Consider the following 18,418-nt stretch of genomic DNA (forward strand, 5'->3'; position numbering starts at 1 on the left):
CAACATTATCCTTGGTTGCTGCCATTATTCTTATGAAATAGAATAGACACTTTAATATCCCAGAGTTAGGGACCCTGGATACGACCAAATGGCATAAAAATTAGTAACTTTTTAGTTTATTAGAACATTCTTTTATTTCCTTAGTGAACCACACATGATAATACACATTCAGAAACAATTACAGTGGGCTAATCATTTTTATTAACTTGTGCTCTTGCAAGACATCTGTCCTGAGTAATTTCAAGACATGTTGTCACAGTGGGGAGATAAAAGGGAAACCCGGGATGGGATTTAGGTTTTGAAAAACTGTAGAAAAATGTCAAAGTCCTCAGAGAAATGAAAGGGAATTCGTTTTGCAAGTTAGTTAAAAGGTGCCGGCTCTGTGATTACAGAAGCTATCTGTAGGAAAGAGGAACACTTAAGATTATACAGGAGAAACATATGGCTGGGCATGATGAAGGCCGAGAGTACCTGTAATACAGGTGACTGAACCTCTGCTCATACATGCATTCTGCACACAGAGGGACTTCCTCTGACAGTGCCCAGTGGTCAGACAGTGACCCCAAAATGGAGTCGCGTATTATTGATTTTGAGCTGAGGTGAATCGAGTTTCATAAGCAGTTGTTTCAAAGTCTGAAGGTGCTCAGTCAACATAGTGTGTGATGGAGAGAGCTTGGCAGAGAGGTGTGGGCCTTGGGCCTTCAGAGTATAGGGCACGTCCCAGATGATTTGTTTTGCTTCAGGGTATCAATCTCTTGAATAAGTTTTTTGCTCTCCTTCTCGAATCCTTCCTTAAGAAATTTTTCCTGTTCCTAAAACAGAAATGGAGGCTGAACTCAGATCACATTCCACATTCCCCAGTGTGTCACACTCTCCATTAGTAGTTACACTAAACCCTTGAGGATTTTGGTGTTTTTCTTGAAGCCTTTTCCACCTCTAACATCCTCTTCCTCTTTCTGTCTTTCTCTGCTGTCTGTCCCCCCCGCCCGCCCCCTCTTGTCTCCCACCAAAGCTTATAATTGGTTTCCTCTGCTCTCTCCAGCTTTAGAAATGTAGCCTGACAGTTCTAAAACACCAAGAGCCTACAACCCTCAGGTCAAGTTCTTATGTCATTTGACTCATGTAAAACATAGTTTTCTATAAAATCAGCACCAGCTTGTCTGTTCTTTTTTGCCTCATCTCTGAGCTGTGTGGTGCAGATTCTCAAACACATAAAAGAAGGTGATAAAGATGGGCTCAAACAAAATGAAAGGTTACTACCTGAATCAGATTCAGGGTAGGTGTTCAGTCAAGGGATTTAGTACATGCCCAACATGTTAGTGACAGAAATGGGTGACAGAAATATAATGAAGCAACTGGGGTCTGCAGTCCTCACAGGAAATTCTGGACCATCATGGAGACTCAGCACGGATGTAGAGGAATGCAAAGTGCTGCAATTCTGGTTCTTAACCCATGAACTTGTTAGATGGTTAGGGGTGCTTCTAGAGACAAGGTCATACTAGGTGTGGCAGAAATGAATTCTCTCTGAGTTCCATTCAGTAGCGAAAACAAGCTGTACATTGTATTACTTACCTCACATCTCCTGAAATTACAATGTCCCCATCTAGCATTCACACACACCAATAACAGTCTAGAATTATTAAATGGAAATAAGTAGAAGATACTTAGGCAATTCCTAGCCACTGTCTGTGGACAGCCTAATAAACGGTTTCATCCATGCATTAACAGCTCTTACTCACTGGACAGGGCTGGAGTTAAGCAATGATGGGATGTCAGAGTATCTGAACCATTTACTGTACTGCAGGAGTCTTCGTTGTGAAAGTCTTACTTCATAACCCAGGCTGACTATGAACTAGTCATCTTCCTGCCTCAGCCTGATGATCAACTTGCATTTTGGTTATCTCTCTTGATTTTTAGATTTGTTCATGATATTTTAAGTGATGAATGTTTTGCTTTAAATGTATGTAAGTGTACTACATATATGCAGTGTCCACAGAGGTGAGAGGAGGAGGTCCCATTCCCTGGAGCTAGAGTTATGGACTGTTGTAAACCACTGTGTGGATGCTGAGAACAAGACCTGAGTCCTCTGCAAGAGAGATAAATGCTCTTAACTACGAAGATGTTTTCCCAGCTCTCTGATACACTTATTTTTCATTGGGGCACAGGAATGCACTGAGATGATGTGGTATGTTACCTGAAGTTTAGCAGCTATGATGGCTTCCTGTTCTGCTAATGACTTTTCCTGTTCCTCTTTCATCTTCTCAGTCAGCTTCTTCACGTGCTCCTGGTAACTCTTTTCCTTCTGCTGCATCATCAGCTCGAACTCCTTCTGCTTCTTTTCTAACTCTCTGTTTGCAGCTTCAGCAGCTTCAGCCTTCGCACGTTCCTCTGAGGGGAAGCAAGGATTATAAAGATTACATTTTATGAGTTTCTTTTGATTTTTATCCCCTTTAAAAAATTCTCTTATCGGCTGTGTGTCCCCATGTGGGGGAATGCCAGGGCCAAAAAGCAGGAGTGGGTGGGTTGGTGAGCAGGGGGAGGGGGGAGGGGAGGATGTTTTTCAGAGGGGGGACCAGGAAAGGGAATAGCATCTGAAATGTAAATAAAGAAAATATCCAATAAATAAAAGAAAAAAATTCTCTTATCTTCATAAAATTTTTGTGGCAACTTTTTTTTTATAGAATAACCAACTAATAACAGATATCCATGTATGCCAGTTCATAGAAGAACACCATGAATGATGCTTGTAATTCTTCCCCACAACTGAGGACTCCATATGGACCAATATTGCTAAACATGTCAATAGCTTCCACCATCTGCAGTGGCTTCAGCAGCTCTCACCTTCTACCTCCTTTGCTGCCTCTGTGAGTGACTGATCCGTCTGTAGAAGTGTTTCAACAACATCTGCCTTGGAATCAAAGTACTTTTTCAGCATCGCTTCTGCCTAGTTGTATAGAATAAGTTGGAGACAAGGCAATGTGTCTGTTAATTGACATTGATGTTAATTGATTTCAATCATTAATTGAATTGCTATGTAGCAATCCAAATAGCGTCCTAAGTTTAATGAAGCTAGAATTGACTTAGAGACTACCCCCCCCCCATACAATCCTTTCCCAGACCTATCTTTTAGTATTTCCTAACTCTTTTTAGCTAGTTGGTATCTTTGATCTTTTCTCTTATCTTCTTCACGTATCTCATGTAACTATGAGTTGATCATGTCAGTTTTAGCTTCAAAAATGTAACATTAGCCTTTTGCTTATCTTCTGTTGCATCCACATCTCACAGCCATATACTTGCATCGGCTTAAACTACTGTGCCAGATCATTTATCTTGGAGTATCTATAATTTTGCCATGTCACTTTAAGAATGCTCCTATTACTCCAATGCTCAAAGATGACTATAGTTCATCCAAAAGAACATCAGACATTTTTCATTTTTCTCCAGGATGCTCCTTGTCTAGATCTTCTTTATGTCTTTCTAATCTTTATTTTGTGCATTACCTCCCAGAATATCAGGTCTCTTGCTAAATCTGAAATATGCATTCATTTACTTTTATGGACTATTTCTGTTGCTTGAAAGTTCCATCCCGTATATAGCCCGTAGTCTTTCTAACAGTTTTGAACAACTTGCTAATTTTTTCCTCATAATCTATCAAAACAGTAAATTACAGTATCTCTTTCAAATCTGGGATATCCATGGGATTAAATTCATGTGAAAGGTGTATAATCAGAAAACTCATGGTGCATCTTCAAAATCTTAAGAGAAGTTGGTGCACTATTCTGTTGTCCTTTTGTCCCTCCTTTTTGTTTCAGGGTATAAAGTTGAAGTAGAGCCTGACTCTCTTGCAGCTATCTTAAAGCATGGATACAGCCTGTAGATTGAGGTGCTGGACTAATGTTCTGGTGGAGAAGAGAGGAAGATGTCTGGGAACAATTAGGTTTGGTAGAGCCACCATAGAGGCACTGAGTTCTGACCTGACTTATTGACTAGAAGTAAAAGAAGAAATATCCAGCCATTTAAAATATATTGTTATTTGTAGATAATACAAAGGCAAACCTAATGTTAAACTCTATTACCACCACAGAGTAGTCTAGACCTGACAAATGCAGATAATGCTGTCTGGAGTTGCATTCAAGGTGTACTGCTCATTGGCTGTGAGTCTTGTGCTTCACTGTGCCAAAGTTTCTGTTTCCCTTTATAGACACACTAATAATAATGCATGAATTGTGTGGTGGTGGGAGAATTAAGAGACTCAATTTCTGAAACACAGGGAGAGCAATCTAAGTGCTAACTGATATTGCCACCATCATTACTTTTAATCATCTTGTCTCTTTCAACCCAAGAAGCTCTTGACACACTAGGCCAAATAAATCATTTTAGACAATTAGGTGACCAAATGGTTGAGTGAATGAATAAATTCCACACACATTTTTTAAGAGGTCCAGTTGTGTTTCCAAGGAGAAATCTGCTTTCTGTCTCATAGTTGGCTGTCTGCCTAGATGAATGCAAGACAAGAACACTCTATACCAACACCATTGTATCTTCCTCCTTCTCACTGGCATCTGGAAGAGATTCCTCACCAAGCCCTCAAAATGATACCAACTACTTTATTTACCTGGAGCCCCTTCCCAGGAGCCTGGTTATATTTTTTCTCTAGCTCTTGTCTCATTTGAAGGAAGAGGTAGTAACCTCCTGGTTTAGAAAATGTCCCTAATTTTACTTCTTCTTCCAGGGGTCCAAAAATATCCTCCAGCAAGTCTGAGCAACGAGCTGATGAGACATCCATATTCTTCTTAATAAAGGCATCTCGCTTGGCTACCAGCAGGTTCTGGGTAAGGACAAAAATCACAAGATGGTTGAGAGGTGAGAGATAACACAGCAGACTACTGGAGAAGGTCTAAATGGGGACAGGCTCTTCATTTTATCGGGAGAATCTCCCCAAGGAGTTGGGGTGCTGGCTATAGAATCTGACACTTCAAATTTGGTTCCTGAAGGGCTTTATCCCTGTTTTCCTGCTTCAGAGATATTCCCAGAGCACAGGTATCACTTCTCAGGAGAAAAGCCTTTATCTATTCAAGTCTTTAATTGAAGGAATATGTAGAGCTAGGCAGGCCTGTGTGGACTTCCTGAACTCAATTCTTTGAGGTTTCATGACCTTGTAATTAGTGAACTAAAGTTTCCTTGTCTATAAGGATAGAGTAACAACACCAGTCTCAAGAGGTCTCTTGTCAGACTGTGTGAGGAACTCTATAGAATTACCCAGAAAAGGGTAATGGGCTATGTAATGCCCTTTAATGTGGGAATATTCACCTGTATTTTCTCACCATTTAGCCAAGAAAATACTGAAGATTATGTAAAGAGCACGTTAGAGTTTGGAAAATATAACAAGAGAGCGATCTCTCCAAATGACATTAAGAAAATTCCTAAATGGAAGCTCTCTTATCTCCTTTAGATTAGAGAGCAGTCAATTTTCTCTTCACATTGATTATACTGTTTTATCAGAACCTCTGGATGAAATCACATGTCCTTTGTAAAATCCTGCCTTTGTAATCCAAAAAGCATTGCCACTGGTCAAACAACAAAACATCTTATGATTAGTTTCTCATTACCAGTGGGAAATGCAACAATGATATATTCCTTAAGAATACAAACTACATTAGGATGAATATGATTAAAAACACTCAAGGAATGAAAAATATATAATGAAAAAGCAAATAAATGATCCTTTGTAAATGCACTTGTGCAATTCCCTCAATGGCTAAGAACACAGCTCTCAGAAGTATCTAATATTTCAATAATTACTATAAATATGTGTGCATCATTGAGTGTCACTGCCTTGGAGACTAAGAAAAAATACTCATCCCTTAAATGGTGCCTGTCTTTCTTTGTCTTATGATTTCTGGGTACCACACCTACCCCTAATTCTGTCTGGAACTTTTGGTCTACATCCTTGAAAGAATTCTTCAGGAAGACCTCAATGGCTTCACTCTCAATTGGGCTGTGCAGGTCCAGCAGCTCCTGGAGGGTTTCTGTGGGCATGTGGATCTTCTGATCCATCTGTTCTTCATAGTGGGTGATGGCCTTTTGCACTGCAGCTGAGTTCTCTATCTGGGCCAAAGTCAGCACAGCATTCTCCATGCAGGGGAGAGACCCGCTGCTGATGGCACCAACATAGGTCTGCACCAGGCTCTTTAGACCTACAAAAGTCAAAGTTAAGAAAATGGCTGTCAGTTAGTAGACTGATCACAGCGTTTAGAAGTGTTTAGAAGTCTCTAAGAAAAAGCAGCAATATCATAGTTTATTAACCATGAAGTCCAGAGGATATAAAATGTACCCCTCTGCTTTGGGCTTCCTTAATTTGTTCGAAAGATAGATGTTGGATTCTGTGGCTTCTAATACTGGGCAAGGAGAGCTGTGATGTTAAATCCAGTTCCTTTACTAACCCTCCTTCCCCTTTCCCCATTTCCTTTCTTTCCTTGAATTCATTTGTCCTTTCATTCTTAATCAATTAAAAAAAGCAAAAATGAAAAAAATGAGAGGTTTGTCACTTCTGCTGACTTCATTGTTGTGGTTTTTTTTTTTTTTAAATGCTGATGCCTTCTTCTCCTATCTCTGGCTATATAATGACAGACCAACCCAGATACTCTCCCACTAACTGTACATTGATGAGGGGGATCAGCTAAGTTTTCTCAGAGCTTTGCTGACAGACTAAAAACATCACACTCCAGGTATGTGCCCTGTCCTTTGGAGAACCATAACATGTTATATGCAGAACACTCAAGAGAGCTAGTCATATAGACTAGAAAGCTTTACATCCCTGCCTGCCAAAATCTCCATAGATCTTTGAACCCATGGTGATGTCCTTAAATCATATCCCTGTCCTTTCAGGACACCATCCTTCCACACTTCTTCAGTGGGGCACTCTCTCTCATCCACTCTCTTCTTTCAGTCAACTGACTCTCATTTTCTTGAAGTTGCAAAGTTGTGATTTATTCTGTTTCTTCTTCTGTTATGTTACCCTCTGTCCTTCTGGATGACTCTTACCCATTTTCATCTACTCCTTACCCATCAGCTTAAAGAACAGCATGTTCTCTGCCCCTAGCAACTTAAGTTCCACTGGCCTAAACACCTGACTCTCAAGTAACAGCTCCTTATTTTTATTAATTATGTGAATTGTTATATATCACTGTGAATTTGGGGGTTTGTTTGTTTGTTGCCTTGGAAATATTGTGTTGGAAGGATGATGGAAAGCACATCTGTTCACCTCTCATTATACTCAATAATTGGCTCTTTAAAGTCATTACTAAACATTTTGTTTGTACATGAAAGTTTTAGCCCTTAGTGGCAAACTCCATAAATATGGTATTTTCACTTTTCCTGACTTTTATTAATCCTTTTTATACATGGGAACAATGAGAAGGCTTTTAGGATTGAATTAGGTTCTAGCCATTTTCTCTTTTTCCCTTTTGCTATTATAGACATGAGATGGTGAGAAATGGCTTTAATTGCCCAGTAAATTCTACCATGTGATACATGCACTACATTTTCAATGGCATCAACTAATGATGTTTAGTCTAGTTGAAGTGGCTCCCTGAGTATCCTCTATAGTGAGAAAGAAGGGAAGTCAAGGTGAGAAGTAAAAAGAATGACTTACGTGGCCCGTTGACTATGATGCCACCAGACAGAGTCTTGACAGAAGAGTAGCTCAAGATGTATGAGGTGAATTCTGCAACTTGTTCTACAAATTCACGACACAGCTCCTCCTCCCGCAGAGTCTCCAGTTTGCTAAGTTGCTTCTTCTGAGCAGGCCTGTCAAAGATGAAGCACTTCCTCTTTGGAAAGAATTTCCTGATGCACAGTCGAGGCTCATTAAAGCTTTTAGTTTTCTTATCAGCTCCTGCAAGAATTAGAATTAGATGCAATAAACTTCCAATGAATTATTGCTATATATGACTCTTCTACTTCCGTAACTTTCGCAAAGCCTAGGTAAGCCGTAAAAAAGCTAATGAAGAACGAGCAATACAAAAACTTAAAGTAATGGGAAAGAAAACACCCTTTCTCTAAGAAGATGTAGCTTGTGAAATTTCAAATGGAGTCCAAGTGATTCTGCTAAGCTGTGTTTTCATTTCCTATAACACCAGTTAGGATAACACTGCTACAAACTCAAGACTTTTGCCAACTGGGAAGAGATGACATTTATGAAATTGTTTTCCGCTCATTTCAGAACATTTCACCAAGTCCAGGTACCTTTTTTCAGGGTCAGTGAATGTTCCAGGTACTCATCAGAAGTGATGGGTTTTCCGTTAACCTCCAGCTCGAGGGAGAAATCTCTCAGAGTCCACACAAAGGTTGGAAAGAAGCCCACAAAGTTAGCGGAATCATCTATCCCACTCTGATCAGGTGATGACTTTGACTTGATGAGATCAGTCAGCTCTGTCACATAGCTGGCATGCGAAGTTAAGAAAACTAGAAAAACATGTTTATCATTTTATGATAAATATTCTACCAGTGCTTCCCCAAATCAATGTGTTTTTCTTGTTTGTTTGTTTGTTTAGCTGTGTTGGTCAGTTTTTGTCAATTTCACATAACTACAGACACTTGGGAAGAGTGATTAAATTCCTTAATTGAGAAGTAACCTCTAGCAAGGACTGTGGACATGTCTGTGGAGACATTTTCTCAACTACTGATTGATGCAGGAAGGCCCAGCCCACAATATGTGGTGCCATCCCTATGCAGGTAGTTCCAGGCTGTATAAGAAAAGTAGCCTAGCAAGTACATGAAGCAAGAAGAAATCCTTCAAGATCTTTGCTCTGGCCTCTACATCTTGGTTTGTGCATTATCCTTGATGATAGACTGTAGCGTGTAAACCCTTTCATCTCCAAGCTGTTTTGGACCATAATGTTCATCACAGAAATAGAAAACAAACTAGGACATTAGCTTATTCATTCACAGGATTCAATCATTCACCAACATCTATTGAGTCTCTACTATAAATCAGGCAATCCCAGGGAATACATTTTTAAATTAATGAATGAATGCTACCATCATAGAGTTTATGGTGTAACAGATAAAAACAGAAACAAAAACAATAAGTAAATTATTTCAAAATCTCAGATATTTACTACCATCTTCTTGTAGCAAAATGCCTTAGCCTAAAGGCTAAAGAATAAATGTATGTGTCTAGTTACTACGAGATCTTCATGTGCCTTGTGCAGTACTTGTTAGCAGAAATGTAAAAGAATTAGAGGATCCATCCCTGAAAGCCCCAGTGGAGACGCTGGAGAGATGGGTCAGTGGGTAGGAGCAGTTCATGTTCTTGCAGAGGACCTGAGTTCAGTCCCCAGTACCCATGTCCAAAGCCTGCAATTTGGGGAAATTAAAGTTTCAGGAAATGTGATCCTTCTAGTTTCAGGAAGCAGCTCATATGCATCAACACACACATGTTGGGGTCCAGGATGTGCCTCACATACCACACGAACGCTGATCTCAGTCAGACCAGGATAGTTTATAGAGCATACACCCCAGGACTGGTTGGCCAGGAACTGAATCATGACATTGAATTCAGGTTCTAAAGGGTTTTTAAGACAAAAATCTACAAACATCTGTGTCAAGTTATTTCACCAATCAAGATTTCAGGAAAGGAGGATTGCCTTAGGGACATGTCTTTGCTGTATACTTATCCTCCTCCCATTGGTTGGGTTATTCAGCTGTGGCAGTGTGGGGCAGTAAGTTGTGCACATACAGCCTGGTCCCTGGACGAGCACAGGCCTTGAACCCTGGTGACCCTAAGGTACAGCAGGTGTTCTGCCACGCCTCCAGGGCCCCTGGCTCCTGTCACAGCTACAGCCACCCATAGGCCCCCTCCCCCACAGAGAGTTGTGTGGCCATTAGTCACATAGGCAATGTCCCAAACTCCTGGTATTCTGTCTGGACTCCATCCCCACAGTTACCTGGCAAAAGCCAGGTATGCTCCTCCCCACAGTTACCTGGCAACAGGCAGGTAGCTCCTGACCACTATAATAGGGGCTGCTTGCTTCTTCCTCCCTCTCTTACACTCTTGCTCTTACTTTCTTACTCTCACCTCTTGCCGTCCTGCTCCCCCCAAAATCCCCCCTCTCTCCACATGGCCATGTCCAGCCTCTGCTTCTCTACTCTTTTCCCTCTCTCTGCCTTTCTACAATAAACACCTTAAAACCATGAACTGCCTCTTCTCATCGGGACCCACACTGCTGGAGCAATGGAGCAGGTCCTCCTCCAAAGAGCTGCATGTCTAACCTCCTGCAGGAGCCCTCCCTGTGTTCCCAGCCATGGCTTCCACCATCCTAAGCCAAGCCACCGATGAGCAAGCCAAGGACTCTTATCCCACAATAACCAGCTGGAGCCCTCTTCCTTCCCTTCATCCCCAGGCCAGAGTCTGGCTGCTGATCCCCCACTCTCTTCTCAGGTCTTCTGAAATATAAAACTGCATGAGAGCATGAGAACTTGTCTACCTTGGCCTCTGTGCACTCCTGGGGACCCTGAGCCAATTCTGGCAGGTTCCACAGGGACCCCAGTCTGCTCCTTCCCCAGAGCAGGAGGGGAGGGTCCTGCATGCCCACCCACCAGGGCCATGGGGTTGAGCACAGTCAAAACGTTCCGTGTCTACCTCCATGAGTGGCTCGAGCCCTGTGGTTAGATAGACACAGGACCCCATTTTTGACTCACATGGTAGGGGACTTGCCTTGTCAAATATTCATGTCTTAATTTGTCTACCAGGATGAGACTTGTTTCATCTTTATGTCTTAACTTGCCAACCAAGATGTGTTAGCCATGTACTGGTCTCTTTCTGCCAAGTAGGATGTCAGGTCCCTGGGAGGTCTTGGGAACTTATTCACTAGACCACTACTCAAAATGTAAGTCTTATTCTAAGTAGTTTCTTATATTGGTGCAGGTGTCTGTCTTATGTTGGCGTCCATTCCAGGGGCAGCTTATAAAGACAAATACTATACAATCTTATACATAGGTCAGCAAGTGTTGGTTGTTGTTTCAGGTCCAAGATTATTGTGGGTAATTATACAAAGCAGTCCTACTGTCGTCTATCATAATTGGTTTCCAAGGGCACAGAACATAACAGAATATCTAGTTAACCTTGGCATTCAAAAGTTTCCTAGTAACAGCAGAAACATATGAAAAAGTTTTCTTATAGTAGACTATCTAGATAACAGTTACCTAGGCCTTAACAACACAATTAATAGTAATGAAATGAAATATCTGAGACTTCTGTTTGGGTAACATTCTTCCAGATAGTAGTCAGAATTTCTGTGATAGAATGAGTGTGTATGTAACACGTGTATGAACTCCACTGCATAGGGTAAAATCACTAAGGAAATAAGTGGCAGAATATATAAGTTTGAAGGCTAAAGTAAGAAGTTTTAAGATTTTTTTCTACTAAGCAGGAAGCCAGCAGTGTATTTTGAGAGTAGAGAAGATAGATATGGCAGTATTTCAAAAAGTCACCCTACTGGAATTCCATCCAACAGGTGAGACTCTCCGGGAAGAGCATTAGACCTAGAAACAATGAGCAAGGTAGTGAGACTGGGCTATAGGGAAACAGCTCTGCTGATAAGAGTTTTAAACATATGTGAGAGAATCCTTTCTAGGATATGAAGGAAAGGATCAAGATGAAGTATTAAGCAGAGGAACTTTGTGGGACATGTGGGAATGTGCCATAATGGGAAAAGTTGGGGAATTGTTTTTGTAAATTTTGAGATGAAATCATCTCTTAAAGATCTATATGAATATGAAAAAATTGAATTCTCTCACAGTTTTAAAGGGAAATTTGATAGTGACTGAAATATAAAGTGCACAGAAACCCATCAGACAGAATAATATTGCCCAGGGATTAGGAGGAAAGAATGAAGAAAAGTGCAGGAAGCGATGAGCTGTGACATTCAGAGTCCTCAAAGGCAATGGACCAGTTAGCCAGAGAGGGAAGTGGAATATTAGTAAATGATGAAGTTCTAGATCAAGAAGCAAGTGGTTCTGAAAAGAATTGATGTTTGAAATGTGGCTGAGGGATCAGATAATCTGACTTCTGATTGAGCATAGTATCCATAGTATCCATAGAAGGCAGTATGATACCTGAGGTTAAGTTCATGGATATGAATGGCATTGATAGTGACTTAGGGTTGGTAATTGGGAAGGGAGAGGAAGGAATGATATGAGGAGGAAGAACCAGGAGAGAATAGTGAAAGTCAGTGTCTACTGGCTAACAGTCTCCAAACAGCAAGACATAAAATCTTCAGCAAGGAAGACTTTTTGGGCTAGGCCTAGGGGTTTGATAAAAGGAGGTGGTGTGGTTTGAGGGTACTGGCTTCAAAGGACACCATGTTTCTGATGGCAGAGGATGAAAAAGTGACTAAGCTGTAGATTGCAGAAACATTAATAACTGACACTGGAGGTACAGCTAAAGAGTAATCTCCAGCTCAGACCCCTTGATGAGTTTGCAAGATAAATATTACCTATAGCATTCAGTGGGCAGTCAGGATGCTACTAACATTTAGAGATAATGATAACACTGACTATTGAGAACATGGGTTCTGAATCATGTTGAAGATTTGGACAAATGCAGGATACCGAGCCAGATAGGGATGCTCTCAGCAGTGTACCACTCTTTCTAAGGCAATATATGATGTAAGATGTTTGAATTTGTAGTGAAAAGTGAGGCAAACTCACATGAGGAGAATCAGGGATTTGTTAATGAGAGACTTGAAAATATTAAGGTCCTTGTCTGCCTATCTAACTGATGTCATATTGATGCTGTTGTTTCTAGGTTTAGGACGATGCTAGAGAACACCAAAAGGATACTGCAGCTGGTCCATGGCCTGCTGGTTGATGGTTCCTATGCTGTTGTAGATGAAAGTGCTGCTGAGGAGGACGGCCAAGGCAAAGATCCAGCAGTCATTCTGGTTGTCACCCTACAGGTCAGTGAGTGAAGAAGAGCGACTAAGAGACTGTCCATCAAATGGCCTTTATCTGTCCCCCCATCAGCTATGACATCAAAGGTAAGTCATTTCTTCTACATAATAAATTTGTACCTGTACAATGATTTTATGAATCTTAAATTTATGTTGTATAATTCAAATACAACAATGTACATCCATGTATATGAGAGTATGAAGGACATTCACACTTACAAGTCATAATATTGGTCAGTTACAAAAATCTAAACTGGCATGCTGGGCTTCACTCACAGAACATGTTATGTATGGTAAGGGCCATTTTAGCACTAGTGACAGTAAGGTCTTTCAATAGGAGTTTTCTTTGTCTCAGATAGTAACTCATGATTCTCCATAAACAATGATATTGTTGAAGATCTTGCACTGTCATTCTCTTACTGACAGTCCTTTGTGGAAATGACTATTTTTAAAAAACATATTTTATTAATTCTTTGATAATTTGCAACACTGTACTTGCATCATGGTCCCACACTGAATAGTTGGCCATGTTTATAACACATATAGGCAAGTTCAAGTTGTCATTACAATCTCAACCAAAACATTCTACTTTGATTTGACAGAAGAATGAGTCAAATATTGTTAGCTATCATTTAAAGGCTGATCCGCTATTCTCAGCTCTTAGACAAACTTGAAGAATAGTACATACATCTAAAATTTCAGAAGCATAAATGCAGGAATGGGGTGTGTACTGCAAGGTGAACTCTTGACAAGTTACAAGTAGCATCTGAAAGATTTGTATTTTTATTTTTTACCTTCTCAACATCTTCAAGGCCCTCAGTGTCAAGCAGAACCAGGGTTTGCCCTGCCTTCTTGGGGTGAGGCACACACCACATCCAGATGCCCTTGGTGTGAGACTGCACAGTGGAGCCCAGGGAGAAGCCTGCAAAGCAGAATGGGCATGGGATGGGCAGGGCAGTCAATGAAGGTGCTTCATGATATTGAGTTGAAAAATAACATAGTTACATTTGAAAAAGAAAACGACTTCAAGTATTGATTGAACTCCTAGCCTAGAAATAGGGGATTTGTAATATCTAATATTGATCAATATATTCATTTCTTAGAGCTAGATACTTGTTTCTCCTATGTTGACAGTCTAGAAAATGTTTTATAATTCATTCCTAAGGAAGTTAGCCAGGTGGTGGTGACCCACACCTTTAATCCCTGCGTTTGGGAGGCAGAGGCAGGCAGATCTCTGAGTTCAAGGCCTGACTATCTATAGAGCAAGTTCCAGGACAGCCTGGACTATGGAGAAACCTAGTCTATAAAATAAAATTAAAAAAAAAAAGAAGTTAACTTTCTCAATGTATTAGTTCTTTCTCTAAACCACACCTACTATACCTTTCAGTTGGAAAGCAAAGGTACTGTTTAAAGACCCAATGGGTAAGGATGACTCAACAGCAAGAAGTTCCACTGGTGGTAGGCAGTATCCTTCCCTAGTCCTCCTCTCTCTGACACTCTTTCCTCACATCTGCTTTCAGGATGCTGGTGACATGAGTGAACAGAAGGAACCAAGCACAGATTTGTTGGTGGCACTCACCTGTCCTCTTCCCAGCCAGCTTGTTCATCAGGTAGGATTTGCCTGTGCGGTAGAGGCCCACGATTGCCACCACCACCACAGGCTGTGTAATGGCAGAGAGGATCCTCAGAGCCTCCTGGTTGATCACTAGTTGAGCTTCAGTGTTCTCAATGAGGCACATGGGTTCCGACATGTGGATCTCTGAGGCCATGTCCAGGGTGGTTTCTTTTTGTCTCTAAGAAGAAGATAAATTGGACTGCAATTTCTAGTCAGTTAGATGAAGTAAATATTATGTACTAAAATTTTCCTTCTCTGAAATGTACACTTCTAAGAGTTTTGGAGCCCTGCATGGCTGTCCTATAGATTGTTTTACTATTTCTATTTAAATACAACTAATTTGAAGTTCATTGAGGACCAGAAAAGTTAATGTACTGGGTTCAAAAGGTGACATATACTATTTCCCCAGCTTTGTCCAATCTCAGAACCCTCCATATCCTGAGTGTAGTGGCTGACTGGGTTTGCAGCATTTATACAACAGCCCTAATGAGGCTGCATGCCTTATACTTCCTCTGCTTCTTAACGCCCCTTTTCTGCTTCCTGATCTAATGCAGGATCCCTGCTTTATCCTCACATCTCTTCAGCTTCTTCTCATCTTCAGTAGCTCCTCAATCTTCCTTTATCCTCCCTTCCTTTATGGCTTAGAGGAGTATATAGCAGTTACCTTGTAGAGTACCCTTCAGTTAGATAATTTTTTAGTTTTTTTCCTTAATGTTAACTTGACTAGTATATACAAGGTAAGAAGGTCATAGAATTGTTACTTTGCAATCATCACTGATCAAATCAAAGGATGGATGGTGTGAACATGACTTGCTCTGATAGTACTCTTTTGAATACAGTCTCTTGATTAAGGGGCTACCTGCCAAGAACTATTTACTATTTTGTAATCAAAATTACCACTTGAACAGCAAATAAATACTTAGAAAAAAATGTCTAGGGTTTAATCAGCAGAGAAATACAAGTGAAAAATGCATTGAGGTTCCATCTCACCCCACTGAGAATAATCCTGCACTAAGAAAACAATAACAAGTGCTTCTAAGGGTGTAGAAATGAAAGAGTTATGAATTGCAGCTAAGAATGTTAACTGCTGGCTGGGCGGTGGTGGCCCACGCCTTTAATCCCAGCACTTGGGAGGCAGAGGCAGGCAGAATTCTGAGTTCGAGGCCAGCCTGGTCTACAAAGTGAGTTCCAGGACAGCCAGGGCTATACAGAGAAACCCTGTTCCGAAAAACCAAAACAAACAAACAAACAAACAAACAAACAAAAGAATGTTAACTGCTGTGGCTACAGGATGGAGGTTCCTCAAAAACAACAAGAACTACCAAATGACCAAATACTGCTTCTGTGTGTGTGTGTGTGTGTGTGTGTGTGTGTGTGTGTATGTAGATATAGGTGTATATACATATAGTATTGTGATACATATAGTATTGTGTAGGTACAGATGTGTGTGTGTATATAATACATATGTATATATAGATATATATATGTATAAATATAGATGTGTATATCTGTGTATGAATATATATATATGTATATATATGTGTATATATATATATATATTTAAAGCAGCCTTTAGAAAGACACTCAGCACATACAACTTCACTATACTTCATGTAGTTTCATCATTACTTTCAGCATCTATTAACAATTCAAGTTTATAAATTAACCACTTTAGCATTTGCTTACAGAGGACTGTCTACTCTTATCATACTGCATATTTATTAATGGGGGCTCAACAGCAAGTAGAAGTATTGTTCCTACTTGCATTCATTCATTCATTCATTCATTCAGTTGCATCAGTATGGACTGCTAAGTACTTATTATTTCATTCCTTGTAACTTAGGACTTTGTGACCATTCCTTAGTTTGTTGCCTGGCTTGTTCCCTGTGTTCACTGAGGCTCCCTCAGCTGGATCCCGTGCTTGGCTGGTAGACTTCCATGACATTCCCAGTGCTGTGGTACTCTCTACCAGCACACAGTCTTCCAGACACAGCTCATATTTTTCCTATGTTACCCTAGAGTTGAGAATTCCTCCCAAAGGTTTGGTTTCTTTCAGTGCACAGTGGTATTTATGCCACAAATATCACATGGAGTATATGCATTGCTTTAAGGTGAACCAGTATCTTCTGGAACATGATATAGTCTTTGAACTCATAAAGTCACAGCAGCTGTGGCTGCCTATAGAAAACCTGCATAAAGGCGGGTGGTTAGTGGCACATGCCTTCAGTCCAGCACTTGGGAAGCAAAGGCACATGGATCTCTGAGTTTGAGGACAGCCAGGTTTACACAGTGAGTTTCAGGACAGCCAGGGCTACACAGACACACTATTTTGAAAACAAAACAAAAGAAAAAAGAAAACATGCATAAAATCCAGCAATCAAAATTCTACCATAGATTGGTGAGAGTACCGGGAAGCCCAGAGCATAACTGAGATGATAATGGCAGTTAATGGCTGCTACAGACTCCAGGGTTGGTTTTCTTCAGTAAATGGCCCCTGTTAAGTTACCGGAATTCCACTAGGTGGCCTTATGCCCACGTTTCAATGAGCTGCAGTGACTTGATTAAATAAGGACATGAAACTGAGTGAGGGATGGGTGGTAGAAGATGGAGGAAAGAGTAGGGAATATACACACAATCAAAAACACATGACATATATGATGTTCTCAAGGAATAAATAACGTGTGTGTATTCAAAATAGTATACACAAAGATATTGTAGCTCAATAGATTTTCAGTGGGGGAACTGTCTCTTTTTATGAATTCCAAGCAGCCTAACTTATTTAGGTAGACACTGGCAACAAGTTCAGGAATTTTGTCTGAGTATCATTAAATAGTAAGAATGATCTAAAATGGTACCGAGAAAGCAATATGAACCTCAAAACATTTATGCTCTCAGTGTGAAGTCTTCTTTCCCAGAGTTTAATTAATTTGCCCTAGTAGGGACAGGGACATCTAGGGTAAAGTCTGCCTCTGTCACCTAGCCCTGGGCCACACACATCTGTGCTGGTTTCAGCCTCCTCTTGTTAGGGTAAACCAGCAGTCTGGTAAACAGTTTTCCACCCCTGCCTCTGTCTTACCTGAAGAGAAATCCTTTAGAGAAGAATCAGCCTTTCAATGCAGGTCAGCTTTGCCTCTGAGTCTGGCTGCAGAGTGCTCTGTCCTCTCTCACAGGCACTGTGACATAGACCCAGTAGAAACCAGGGAAGTTCCAGATTTTTGCCAGAGAACTTGTGAGGAGATCGCTCTTAATTTATGTTTAAGACAGTGAAAGTGAAACTAAAAGAGTTCCTAACTGGGGTGGGGGTGGAGGGATGACTCAACCAGCCCAGCAGGAGTGAGGGGTCTGCTCTTGGGAGGAGGGTCTCAGGACTTCTCAGGTAGAGATTGATAAATGGTGCCATTTCTTGTGGGTGTTTCAAAATGCAGGGTGAAAAGGGTGTGGTTTTGAAATCATTCTCTTATGTTTCAGTCCTTTTTTGTCCATTAGTGTTTGTTTTGTGAAGTTGCCAGCCCCACTGTGTTACACAAAGTTAGCAAGCAATTGTGCAATTCAGAAGTGGACATGAATCGTTTAAAAATCATTTCTCTGTACTGTGAAAGAATAAAAATAGAACGAAAAAGGTGAGAATTTGGAGGGACAAGGAGAGAGAAAGGAAGAAGAAAGAGAAGGGGGAGGCAAAGAGAGGGAAGGAGGGAGGAAGAAAAATCACTGAAAGTGAAAGTGAATCTGAGTTCCTTTAAACATGTCAAATGCTGGGAAATCAGCTAGCTTGTTTGTTAGTTTGTTCATTTGTCTTTTTGACTAGAATAATCGCTATTAACATTATGTACAATCCCACAACAATTTT

At 40.7% G+C, this 18,418-nt stretch overlaps 1 protein-coding gene across 1 annotated transcript; it reads right to left on the reverse strand.

The window, feature by feature from the left end:
- Positions 1 to 108: 108 nt before the first annotated feature.
- Positions 109 to 18,026, reverse strand: LOC110290791 (guanylate-binding protein 2). The gene is made up of 11 exons (XM_029475563.2): positions 17,648 to 18,026; positions 14,536 to 14,747; positions 13,751 to 13,878; positions 12,847 to 12,956; positions 8,248 to 8,444; positions 7,655 to 7,897; positions 5,917 to 6,197; positions 4,616 to 4,828; positions 2,842 to 2,944; positions 2,195 to 2,388; positions 109 to 812 (listed from the first exon to the last, which is right to left on the reverse strand). Exons 2-11 carry the CDS (start codon positions 14,723 to 14,725, stop codon positions 702 to 704), a joined length of 1,770 nt encoding a protein of 589 aa, XP_029331423.1. The 5' UTR covers positions 14,726 to 14,747; positions 17,648 to 18,026; the 3' UTR covers positions 109 to 701.
- Positions 18,027 to 18,418: the final 392 nt, after the last annotated feature.

This window comes from Mus caroli, unplaced genomic scaffold (assembly GCF_978045245.1).
Source record: "Mus caroli unplaced genomic scaffold, Mus_caroli_1 scaffold_3, whole genome shotgun sequence".
Classification (NCBI taxonomy): Eukaryota; Metazoa; Chordata; class Mammalia; order Rodentia; family Muridae; genus Mus; species Mus caroli.